The 11,632-nt window shown below is 71.3% G+C and overlaps 5 protein-coding genes across 5 annotated transcripts in view; 3 read left to right on the top strand and 2 right to left on the bottom strand.

Moving 5' to 3' along the window:
• Positions 1–1,849: 1,849 nt before the first annotated feature.
• AURANDRAFT_32588 (hypothetical protein) lies at positions 1,850–4,133 on the top strand (the record flags this gene model as incomplete). Its single annotated transcript, XM_009042599.1, has 2 exons — positions 1,850–3,232; positions 3,459–4,133. The coding sequence occupies 2 exons, from the start codon at positions 1,850–1,852 to the stop codon at positions 4,131–4,133; spliced, it is 2,058 nt and encodes a 685-aa protein (XP_009040847.1).
• Positions 4,134–4,973: 840 nt separating this feature from the next.
• AURANDRAFT_60317 (hypothetical protein) lies at positions 4,974–6,544 on the top strand (the record flags this gene model as incomplete). The annotated part of the gene is made up of 1 exon (XM_009042600.1): positions 4,974–6,544. A coding segment is annotated over one exon (1,476 nt), but the record flags the coding sequence as incomplete, so codon positions are not given.
• Positions 6,545–6,748: 204 nt separating this feature from the next.
• AURANDRAFT_16978 (hypothetical protein) lies at positions 6,749–7,138 on the bottom strand (the record flags this gene model as incomplete). The annotated part of the gene is made up of 1 exon (XM_009042584.1): positions 6,749–7,138. A coding segment is annotated over one exon (390 nt), but the record flags the coding sequence as incomplete, so codon positions are not given.
• Positions 7,139–7,587: 449 nt separating this feature from the next.
• AURANDRAFT_67207 (hypothetical protein) lies at positions 7,588–10,074 on the bottom strand (the record flags this gene model as incomplete). Its single annotated transcript, XM_009042583.1, has 2 exons — positions 7,588–8,289; positions 8,524–10,074. The coding sequence occupies 2 exons, from the start codon at positions 10,072–10,074 to the stop codon at positions 7,588–7,590; spliced, it is 2,253 nt and encodes a 750-aa protein (XP_009040831.1).
• A 469-nt stretch (positions 10,075–10,543) lies between these two features.
• AURANDRAFT_72531 (hypothetical protein) overlaps positions 10,544–11,632 on the top strand; it is a gene marked incomplete at both ends in the record, with an annotated part of 4,572 nt that continues 3,483 nt past the window's right edge. Inside the window, one exon of the mRNA XM_009042601.1 lies at positions 10,544–10,888. Coding sequence (XP_009040849.1) covers positions 10,544–10,888 — 345 coding nt within the window. The remainder of the gene's footprint in view (positions 10,889–11,632) is intronic.

The raw sequence follows: 11,632 nt of genomic DNA, 5'->3' as shown, positions 1-11,632 counted from the left end.
CAGCGGTATTCGCTCCCCCGCGAAGGCGCCCGCGACAAGACTTACGCGTCCGGGCGGTTCGGGTCCGGTGGAAGGAAACCGAGGCGCGCTGGAGGGCACCGTGTCCGGTTTGGCGCCACGCGAGGAAGGGGGTTTTGGGGCAGCTCTTGGACGTGTTCGCGATGATGATGGTCGTGGACCGTCTGCTGGCGCTGCAGAGCCCTTCGTTGGTACCTATGGATGGGCTCGAGCATCTCAGGACACGAAAAGTTCTCGACCTCGAATGCCCGCACGCTGCCCGAGAAACTGTGTTGCGACACCGTCGGCGCCGGGGCTGCGCAGGCTCTGAGATCGTGGGAAAAGTGTGTCCTGAAGGTTTCGAGCCCCCCGCGGGTACCCATAGGGCGCCTCCAACCTCTAAGGACAAGAAAATATCGCACACTCGACTCACACCGCCGCCCTCTCGTCCCGCCGCCGAACAACCGTCGCGCTCGCGAGCCAACGCAATGATCTCAGCAGCCCAAATTCGCTGCCCCGCCCCGTCGAAGGGTTCCGCAGCCGCGCCGCGCCGCGCGACCCGCCATCGTTGCACTCAGCCCGCGCGCTGCGGCGTGGAAGAAGAAAGAAAACGCTAGCGGCGGCCCCGAGTAGTACGAGGACCTCGCGTTTCGCCTGCCACCCCATCTAGATTTATATCCCCTTGCTGCACCATCACCTGACCATCACGGTCGACCTCAAAGAACGCCGCGCCCCCCTCGATCTAGCTCCGTGTCTAGCTCGCGAGCTCGCGCGCGACGAGCGCCGCGGCGAGGGCCGCGAGGGCCGCGGGCGCCGCGCGATGCGCGGCGGACGCGGGCCTCGGCCTCGGGAACGCGTGGGGCGCGCAGGCGACGCCGAGGCCGTCCTCGAGCGCGGCGCAGGCGCCGTCGGCGATGCGGTGGTAGCCGTAGTCCGTCGGGTGGACGCCGTCGTTCGTGTAGCGCGGGTCGCCGAAGAAGCACTCGGGGCAGGCGAGGCCCCGCCCGCCGAGCGCCTCGAAGACGCGGAGCGACGCACTCGCGTTGCGGACGCGTTTCGCGACCGCGGGCAGCGCTAAAGGCACCTCGTAGTTGATGGCCTCGGGCCGGAAGTCGTAGGGCGCCGCGTAGAGCGGCGGCGGCGCGAGGAGGAGCACCTTGGGCCGGCTAGGCAGCCGCGCGAAGCCGGCCGCGAGCGCCTCGAGGTCGCGCTCGAAGCGCGCGAGCTGCCAGACCCGGTCCTTGGAGTCGTTCGTGCCGAGCATGATGAGCACGGCGTCGGGCCTCGTCGCCAGGGCGAGCTGGTGCGCCATGGACCCGTAGAAGGGCCGCGGCGTGCCCCGCGTCGCACTCGACCCGCCGAGGAAGTAGCTGTTGACGGTGTCGTTGGGCAGGAGCCCGTCGAGGACCATGGGGTAGGCGTCGCGGGACCGGTCCGTGGACCCGAAGCCCGCCGTGATGCTGTCGCCGATGCACAGGATGAGCCGCCCGCGTGTGCCGCGGAGCCACAACGCCAGCAGGAGACACGTACGCCGCGGCCCCATGGGCGCGGGGGCGGCCTTTGCGGACCGCGGACGCGCCGCGCCGCGCGGACCGCCGCGCGACGGTCGCCGCCGCGCCGCGGCGCACGAACGCTACGCCGGCGCCGCGGCGCCTCCGGGGCAGCTTCGGATGCGGCCCATGAGGTGGTTCAACTTCTCGCAGAGCTGCCCACCTCGTGGCGGCCACGAAAAAGCCAAGTTTCCGATGCTGCCCATCAACGAGCCGACGTTGCGGCGAGTATCCCGATTGTAAGCGCAACGAGCGCTGGTGGTGGGCCCCGGACCCCGCGCCGCGGGACGTCGGTCGCCGCCATGGACGGCGAGTACAACACGAACGTGTCGAACAAGGACGAGCGGAAGCGCGTGCGCCAGCGGCGCGTCGAGGCGCGCAACGCGAGCGAGGACAATGCGGCGGGCCAGGGGCGGGGCAAGGAGGCCCAGGAGGAGTCGAAGCGGTCCAAGGGCCAGCAGCAGATCGCGAACTCCCTCGCCCACCTCGACAAGAAGAAGTCCGGCGGCATCGAGAACGTGACCCACGTCCGCGTCGCCGCGGACTGGCGCGAGGCGCAGCGCCGCGTCGCGGAGGAGAAGCAGCGCCAGGACCGGCTCCAGCGGCTCCAGGAGGAGGCCGTGCGGAGCGGCAAGCAGAACGCGGCGGTGGAGATGCGCTGGGCCGAGCTGCTGGACCAGAACATGCCCCAGGAGCTCCACAACGAGATCGAGGCCCAAAAGTCCGCGTGCAGCGAGATCATCGCGTCCAAGGACGCGCTCATCCGCGAGTTCCAGCTCCAGCTCAAGTCCAAGGACGAGGAGTACGTCAAGGCTCTCAAGCAGCAGGCCGACGACATCGAGGAGCTGCTCCGGCGCATGCGGCAGGAGTTCAAGGAGCTCCAGGAAGAGTACGAGGTCGAGCTCGAGGCCATCGAGGACGCGTTCCTCACGGAGCGCGACGACCTGCTCCAGGCGAACAAGGGCGAGATCGACGCCCTCTTCGAGAAGCGCCGCGAGATGGAGCTGCTCTACATGGACAAGAAGCGCGACCGCGAGGAGCAGTACCAGAAGGAGATCGAGGAGCTGCTCGTCAAGGACGGCGAGGAGTACAACAAGCTCAAGATCAAGCTCGAGACCGACATCCAGACCCTCGAGCAGCAGCTCGAGGAGATGCGCGCGACGTACCAGCTCAACACGGAGAAGCTCGAGTACAACTACCGCGTGCTCACGGAGCGCGACAACGAGAACTCGAACACGCTCGCGCAGCTCAAGCGCAAGCAGAACAAGCTCAAGGACATGCTCTCCGCCATCGTCGCCAAGTACCAGGAGACGGACGCGCGCGACCGCAAGAAGAACGACGAGCTCACGGAGGAGTACCGCCGCATCACGAAGCAGTACCGCGATTTGCAGGCGAAATTCCGCCACTTCGAGGTGAGCGACAAGCAGCGCTTCGACAAGGTCTGGGGCATGCACGAGGAGGAGGTCAACGATCTGGTGGCCAAGGTGCTCCAGGCCGACGAGATCGTCCACGCGCAGCAGCTCGGCTGGGGCTGGAAGCCGCCGAATTTGGCTTTGCTCCGCGACGCGGCGGCGCGGCGGCGGGCCGACGGCGACGGCCCGCCGGGCGGCGGCGCCGACGGCGCGTCCGTCGACTCGCGCGGCCGCGCGCGCGACGGCGACGACGCGCCGCGGAAGCCGCCCGCGGTGCCCGGCGCGAAGCTGAGTGGGAAACAAAAATATTCATCACGACTTCAATGCATGTTTTTGCACGATTTCGACCTAGTTTCTTCACTATTTCGAAAGAACTCGCTGAGAAAACACGATCCGTTCAAATATTAGCCGAATCGACTTCGATTTGACCGAGATAGAGAGGTTTGAAGTTGTTGCTGGACGGGGCGTTCCACTGGTTGTTTCCGGCACAGGCGCGAAGCTCAAGGCCATGCTCGAGCTGCTGAGCCAGGAGGCGGGCTTCCTCGTGGAATCGAAGGTGCGCGAGGCCATCGCGCGGCTGAGCCCGGAGGAGGCGGAGCTCGCGCAGGCCGAGTCCATGCTGCGGGCGCTCGGCGTCGCCGACGAGGACGACGTCGCGCTCCTGGTGTCCCACTTCTTCAGCGAGGGCAGCGACGGCGGGTCCGAGTCGAATCTCGGCGAGGACGGGCCGGCCTACGACGACCCGCCGGCGGCGTTCCGCTCGCTCCAGAACATCATCCAGCCCGACGACGTCGTCCGCGCGATCCAGGCCTTCGTCGACGAGCGCCGCGACCGCGCGCTGGGCCTCGAGGCGGGGGCCGCCGGCGCCGGGGCCGGCGCCGACGGCGCCGGCGCGGCGGCGGCGCGGTCCCAGCAGGCCGAGGAGCGCGAGTTCTGGAACCGCCTCGCGGACGTCGTCTCCGACGGAACGTTCGGCGTCTGGAACCAATTGGAGAAGAGCCTGCTCCAGTACAACGAGGTGTTGCGCCAGCGCGCGTCGGAGATCAACCGCGTCCAGTCCCTCCAGGACCAGAACGTCCAGCTCAAGGCCCTCATCAACCAGTACCTCAACGCGAAGGTCAACGAGGAGCTCATCGTGCCGCCGTCGAACACGATCCAGCTCCCGATGTCCTAGGGCGCGCCACCCCCCGCGCCGCGCCCTAAAAGCCGCACTTCGCGCGCCCGAGCGGCGTCGACGCGAGGCCGTCGACGACGCGCTTCGCCGCCGCCGTCGCCGGCGCGCGCGCCGGCGGCCGCGGCCGCGCGAGCCGCCGCCGCTCCCGCATGGCCTCGGCCCAGCAGGCCAGGTCCGCGAGGTCGAACAAGGCGTCGAGGATCTCGCCCGCGTCGTCGCTCCGGGCCTCGAGGCCCGCGCGCACCGCGGCCGCGAACCTCCCCGGCGACGCGCCGACGTCGTCCTCGACGAAGCGCTCGACGGTCCGCTCGAGGAGCGCGAGGAACTCGCGGTGGAGCGCCTCCTGCTCGAAGCTGATCTCCTCGGCCGCGCCGAAGGCGTCGAGATGGGCGCGCTGGAAGCCGTCGAGCGCGCGGAACTCGGGCGACGACTCGTCCTCGAGCGCTTCGAAGAGGAACGCGGCGACCCGGGCGCAGATCTCGGCGTCGGACGGGTCGCCGCGTTTGTCGCCGTCCTTCGACGTCGCCTCGTCGTCCTTGGACGACGTCGCCCACTCGTCGTCGCACTCGTGCTTGGCCTCCATGGCGCGAGGAAACCCGGGGCGACGAGGGCGCGGCGACGGCGCGCGCGACGCGCCGGCGGTCGCCGCCGCCGGCGGACGGGTCGCGCGACGCGGGCCGCGACGCGCGGCACACGCGCGAGAGCGGCCTAGCGGGAAGGCAGGTGCGAGAGGGCCATGGCGTCGGGGCAGCTCGTTGATAGCTCGTTGTTCATTTCTGTCTGCATGATGCAGCCTTCTTGCCGTTCGAAGAAACACCGGGCTCGGCGTCCTCCCCAGCTCGGGGCTCGCGTCGCGCGTCGTCGTCGTCCCAGGCGCGGCCGCCCTCAGCTCGCCCCCCGCTCCTCGCCCCCTCGCCCCCGTTCACCCCCCGCTCCGCGCGCGCCGCCATGATCCCCGCGGCGGGCGTCGCCGGCGGCGCGGCGAGCAGCATCGGCCTCTGCTCCATCTTCACGGGCCTCTGCAGCGCCTGCTCCTGCGCCATGTCGACCTGCGTGTCGTGCTTCACGGGCGTGCGCTGCTGCTCCGGGGCGGCCTGCGCCGGGAGCGGCAAGGACGCGTGGGGCGCGGGCAAGGTCGGCAGCCTCCTCGTGGTGATCTACAGCGTCGTCCTGTCGTTCATCTTCCAGTACGGCGTCGGCGACAAGATGGCGCACTTCGACGAGTGGACGGGCCCCGGCGGCGCCTGCGACGGCGCGGCCTGCCTGGGCCAGCAGGGCGTCTTCCGCGTGAACGTCGCGACGGTCGCGTTCTTCGTCTGCAATTGGGTCGGCTGCCGCATGTCGAAGCAGTACCAGGACGGCCTCTGGATTTTGAAGGTCGTCTTCTACGCGGCCTTCGTCACGGGCGCGCTCTTCCTGCCCTTCGAGCTCGTCGCCGGCTACGTCTGGGTCGCGCGCGTCGGCGCGTCGGTCTTCGCGGTGCTCCAGATGGTCGTCATCATCGACCTCGCGTACCAGGTCAACGACTACATGGTCGAGGCGTCGCAGGCGTCCGGCGGCTACGGCGAGGGGTCGGCGGCGACCTGCGGCCTCGACGACTCGCTCGCGACGCTCGTGGGCTTCGCGCTCCTGCTCTTCGCGGCCGCGCTCGCGGGTTTGGTCTGCCTCTTCGTCTTCTTCTCCGAGTGCGCGACGACGACGGCCTTCGTCGCCATGACGCTCGTGCTCTGCGTCGCCGTCTGCGCGACGCAGCTCGCGCTGTCCGAGAGCGGCAACCTGCTCACGTCGTCCGCGGTCTGCGCCTACGGCGTCTTCGTGCTCTACACGGCCGTGTCGCGCGACCCGCACGCGCGGTGCAACCCGGCGCTCCACGACCGCGGCCACGACTGGCCCTCCGTGACCATCGGCCTCTTCCTCGCCTTCGTGTCGCTCGTGTGGACGACGCAGGCCTCGTCGGGCGCCGTCGGCGAGCTCCTCGACGGCGGCGACCTCGGCGCGGAGCTCGTGCCGACGAAGGACGGCGACGACGACGAGGAGAGCGCCAAGTCCGAGCTCGGCCCGGCGCCCATGGACTGCCTCGACGGCGGCGACCGCGACGGCGCGCGCTTCAACCTCGCGCTCGCGCTCGTGTCCATGTACGCGGCGTGCACGCTCACGAACTGGGGCACGTGGGAGGCCGCGAACGGCGGCAAGGTCGCGCCCCTCGCGGGGCTCGTGTCCATGTGGCTCAACATCGCGGCCCAGTGGTGCCTCTTCCTCCTCTACGAGTGGACGCTCGTCGCGGGGCTCCTCTTCCCGGACCGCGACTTCTCCTAGGGCGGGCGGCGACGTCGCCCGCGCGGGCGCAGCGCCGCCCCCGAACCTCCCTTTTGTATACTAGAGCCGACTCCTCCCGGCGTCGCGCGCCGCGGCGTCCCCGGACTCCCCGCGGGGAGGCCCGGCACGGCGCCGCGGACGAGCTCGGGGGCGCCGCGGCCGCTTCCCTCCCGGCGCCGCCCCCCCGGCACCGCGGACGAGGGCGCCGCATACGTCCCCCCGACGCCGCGCGCGTACGTCCCCACGGACGCGGCGGTCCCCGTCGCGGGCGGCTAGGGCGCCGGTTTAAGGGACGCCCAGTAGGGGGACGCGGCGAGGGACGCGAGCGGCGGGAAGACGGGCTCCGGCAGCGCGTCGCCGATGGCGTGCCAGGCCCACTCGTGGCACTTGTGGGGCTCGCGGACCTCCGCGTCGGGCTCGCCGGCGACGTCGACGCGCACGAAGACCGTGACGCTGTGGACGCCGTCCATGCGCGCGACGTTGTTCGACACGAACGGCGCGGCCGCGGGCGGCCCGGCGACGTCGACGAGGCCCGTCTCCTCCTCGAGCTCGCGCAGCGCGCAGGCCTCGAAGGACTCGCCCTTCTCGAGCCAGCCGCCGGGCAGGGCCCAGGTGCCCGCGCCGTGGGCGCCCTTGCGCCGGCCCAGCAACACCTTGTCTCCGCCGCCGCTGACGACCAGCACGCCGACGCCGCAGCAGACCTTCTCGGCCTTCTTCGCCTTTTTTGGCGGCGGCGCGGCGGCCATCGGAGATGCCGGCGCGGTGCGGCAGCCCTGCGGCGCGAGCAGCGCAGAGCTCGTAATTCAGCGAGTGGAGCTGATCTTGAGGAAAAAATTTATTTGCCCTCGGGGCGTCCCTGGCGGCCCTCGGCGACGGCAGCCGCGTGATGGTGCTCGAGACGGTCCTCGCGGGCAGCGACCGCTGCGACGGCGCGGACCTCGCGACGTGCGCGGCCCGCTACGACGAGCTCGTGCGAGGGCGTCCGAGTCGCGACGCCGCGCGGCGCGGCTGCACCAATGAGACTTCTAGTCGAGGACACTACGTGGCATTTTAGGGCGGGGTCCCGGCTCGCGCCCTCGGGCGAGGCGCGGCGGCACAGGAGCGCCTCACGCGTGCTTTCGGCGCTTCTTCGGGAGGCTCAGGGCGCCTTGCGCTTCGTCGGGCTCGGCGGGCTCGAGCCGTTGAGGCTCACGCACTCCGTGGGGAGGCTGTCGCTCGACGGCGAGTGGGCGACGCCGACCGTGCGCGCTGCGGGCGTCGCGTCGCGGCGGCGCACGACGAAGCGGAACTTGGCGAGCGGCTTCCGGGGCGGCCGCGCGCCGTCGGCGTCCGGCGCGGGCGGCGGCGGCATGGCCTCGTCGTCGTCGTCGTCGCTCGCCGCGGCCGACGACGACTCGGACGACGGCGCGTCGGCGCCGACCTGGCGCTTGAGCGCCGCCATCTCGGACTGGAGCTTGAGGAGCTGCTCCTGCATCTTCAGGACCTCGGCCGCGGGCACGAGGCCGTCGCGCGGCGTCGTCTTCGGCGCCGCGGCGACCGGCGCGGACGCCGAGCCGGCCGGCGGCGACTTGCGCCGCGGGAGCGGCCGGAGCGAGAGCAGATCCTCGACCGTCGTCACGGTCTCGCCGCCCGTGACCTTGCGGTACCGCACGCCGTCACCCTTGCCGTCCGCCTGGTAGCCGAAGTTGTTGAGCTGCTTCGTGAAGCTCGCGTACTTGGCCCCGCTGTAGTAGTCGCCCAGGCGCTTCTCGAGCGCCTCCGTCGACGGGATGATGATGTCGCCGCCCTCGAAGCAGATGACGCCGGTCTGCTTGATCATCTCGATGAGTTTCACGACGAACTGCGGCGGCGGCATGCGTGCCTTGCGTCGTTTCGGCGCGGGCGCCGCGAGCTCCGCGGCGTGTGCCGGCGCGAGCATGAGCGTGGACGGCACGGGCGAGCCGCGGTCGCGCGCGGGCGGCGGCCGGCCCTGGACGACCGGCGGCATCAGCGCCGGCGGCGCCGCCGCCATCGCGGGCGACATCGGGCGCGCGGGCGGCGGCCGGCCCCGGAGGTCCGGCGGCAGCAGCGCCACGCGCGGCGGCGCCGCGCCGCGGGCCGCGGCCGCCGCAAGCTCCCCGGCGTAGTTGCGCGTGTCGCCGACGGCCCCGACCCCGATGATGGAGGTGAGGTCCTTGCCGAGGAAGGCGTCCTTGTCGGACGCGGCGCGCATCTCCTTCAGGCGATTGCCGACGGACGCGAGGGACCGCGACGGGACCAGAGCGCGGAGCTGCGCCGCGGACGCCTCCAGCCCCAGCAGCCGCACGGCGTGCTCCAGCTGGAGCTTCTGCAGCGGCGTCCAGAGGGCCCCCGGCGGCGCGACGTCCGCCGCCGGCGCGTCGGCCATGGGCGCGTCGCCGTCGACGGGCGCGGCGGCGCCGGGCTCGCCGTCGCCGGCCGCGACGAGGGGCCGTAGCGCCGCGATGCGGTCGCCGAAGGCGATGGCCACGGCGGGCTGGCTCATCACGGCCGCGTCGATCTGCGCCGCGCTCAGCCCGCTCCCGGCCCGCGGCCGCGGCGCCGCGCCCTCGGCGGGCGCCACGCGCGCGCGCTTCGCGGGCCTGCGGTCCACGGCCGCCGCGAGCATGTCGTCGAACTTCGCCGCGGCGGCCGGCGCCTCGCGCAGGACGGCGCGCGCGTCGTTGATGGCCGCGTCCGCGGACGCGTAGCACCCCGACACGACGTCGCGCTCGACGGTGCCGAGGGTGAAGAGCCAGTCCGTGTCGAGGACGCCGACGGCGAAGAGCGAGTCCGCCTTGGGCAGCTCCCGGCGGAGCTCGCCGATGACGGCGAGGCAGTCCTCGAAGTCGTCGCGGTCGCGCTTCGCGTCGAAGACGCCCTTGAGGAGCACGTAGCCCACGCCCGAATTCTGGCTCGACAAATAGGCCTGGCCCATCGCCTGGAGCCTCGGGTTCGGCCCCTGGACCGCCTTCGCCGCCTCCTCGCGCATGACGCGCGCCGCGTGCGCCGCGTGGTACTCGGCGTAGGACGGAGACGGACTTCGGGAAGGGCTGGGCTTGGCGACCTTGTTGAGGTGCTTGAGGTAGCCGGCGACGCGAGAGAAGAGGTCGACGCCCACGACGCCGTCGGTGCCGTAGAAGTCGCCGACGATCGACCAAAACGCGAATGGCCCCTTGAGGCCCGCGCGCTCGCCGACGCCGGGCGTCATCCGCGCGTGCAGCGCGGGGTTGAGGTCGGACACGGAGAGGCCCGCGGCGACGAGGAGCTCGGCGTCCGCGGGCACGGCGCCGGTGAGGACGTTCGTGTCCATGAGCTGGAAGTCGCCGTCGTCGATCTCGACGACGCGGATCGGCGAGACCGGGGTGGTGCCCTGGACGAACTCGGAGAGGGCCTTGGTGCCTCCGAAGATGCCCCCGACGGCCCGGCACCCGCGTTTCTTGTGCTGGTCGTGGTGCTTGTCCGCCGAGTAGCCCGTGCCGTAGAGCGGGGCCATGAGGTAGCGGAAGTCGAGGCGCGCGCGGTGGGCGTTCTTGACCGCGTAGTCGACGATCGTGCCCTCGAAGAGGCTCTGGTTCGCCGTCGGCGCCGAATTGAAGTCTTTCCCGGTTTTTGGGTGCTTGACCATCTTCACGAAGTAGGCCTTGAGGTGCTGCGACGTTTCGAGCGGGCAAAATTTCTTCGCGTCAATGGAAGCCGCCTGGGCGAACTGGATGCCGTCGACGCCTGCATCGGACAGCACGTTCTCGACCTCCTTGAGGAAGCCGGAGGCGTCCGCCACGTGGCGGCTCGTCGGCGGCACGTGCGTCGTCATGGGCTCCGCGATGAACTTCGAGTCCTTTTTGCCGCTAGGGACCTCGCAGCCCCATTTGTCCACGCGCAGGAGGGACGTCTTGGCCTCGCGCAGCAACGGGTCGATGGCGTCCGCGCGGGAGACCGTGCGCCGGCCGAGCGAGTCGGAAGGGCGGCCGCCGAGCGGCGCGGGCACGGGCGGGCGGACCGGGGGCCCCGAGTCCTTGGCGAGGCGCGCCGCGAGGCGGCGCTCGGCCGCGTCGCCGACGCGGCACGCGGGCGCCTCGTCCCGGGGGTTCGCGCCGATGGCGTCCTCGGCGGCCAGCGTCGACGACTCGAGCTCCGACGGGTTCGTCGACGGGTCCTGCGCCGTCGACGGGTCCTGCGTCGTCGACTCGAGCTCCGGCGCCGTCGACAGCTCCTGCGTCGTCGACGGCTCGTCCGTCGTCGACGCCTCCAACGCCGTCGGCCAGTCGCGCGCCGCGGCCGCGGCGAGCCCCGCGACGTCCGCCGGCGCCGTCGTCTTGTCCGCGCACAACGCCGCGCGCGCGCCGGCCGAGAGCGCGAGCGCGAGGATCGCCGTGCTGCGGGACCAGCCGAGCCGCAGCGTCTCCGGCGTCGTCTCGCAGCGCGTCGACATCTGCGGCGCCGTGGACGACGCGCCGGCGGCGCGCAGCAGGCGGCGAGGATCAACGACATCACCGAGACCTCCGTCGGCGAGCGGGCGGACGGCGCGGCGGCCCCATAGCGTCGTGACCGCCGCGGTCGAGCGGCTGCACACGCCCCGCGCCGCCCACAACATCGTACTCGTCGTGAACGCGGCGCGCTTGCCCGCGAATCTCGAGTGGCGCCTCCACCCTCGTTTGAATTTGGGTCGCGGAAAATTGTGTCTGCCACAATCGGCGACATTTTCGACGCCCAGAAGGACGCAGCCCGAGAGCAGCCCCGACGTGCACACCGACGCGACGAGGACGTCGACATAGTATCGACGCGACGACTGGCGCGGGAACGTCGGCGCTGGCCCGCTCGATCGCCACCATCATCACGCTGAGGTTTGGCCCTCACAGCATCTTGAGGTTCCGGATGAAAATTATTATTATTATTATTATTATTATTGTGGATTTAGCGTCGACCGGAGAAGCCGCATGCCCAAGAGCACACACGGCCGGTCGGTCTCGGACGGAAGAAGTTGAAATAGGTAGGGGGCTGCCCCCCAGCAGGGGCCGAAGGCCCACGGAGCCCCGAAGGGCGAGAAGAGACTCGGAGGGGAGCCCCGAGCCTCCCCCGGGCCTGAGGGGCAAGGGGGGGGAGGGGGAAGTGGCCGGGGCCGGGCCACCCACCAGGGGCGCCCGGCGGCCCCGGACCGCCACTAAGAGCCGTCAGCGCCGTCGGAC

Source organism: Aureococcus anophagefferens (genome assembly GCF_000186865.1).
Source record: "Aureococcus anophagefferens unplaced genomic scaffold AURANscaffold_34, whole genome shotgun sequence".
Taxonomy (NCBI): domain Eukaryota; class Pelagophyceae; order Pelagomonadales; family Pelagomonadaceae; genus Aureococcus; species Aureococcus anophagefferens.
Note: the sequence above shows the minus strand (reverse complement) of the source record. Positions and strands in the feature narration are given on the sequence as shown.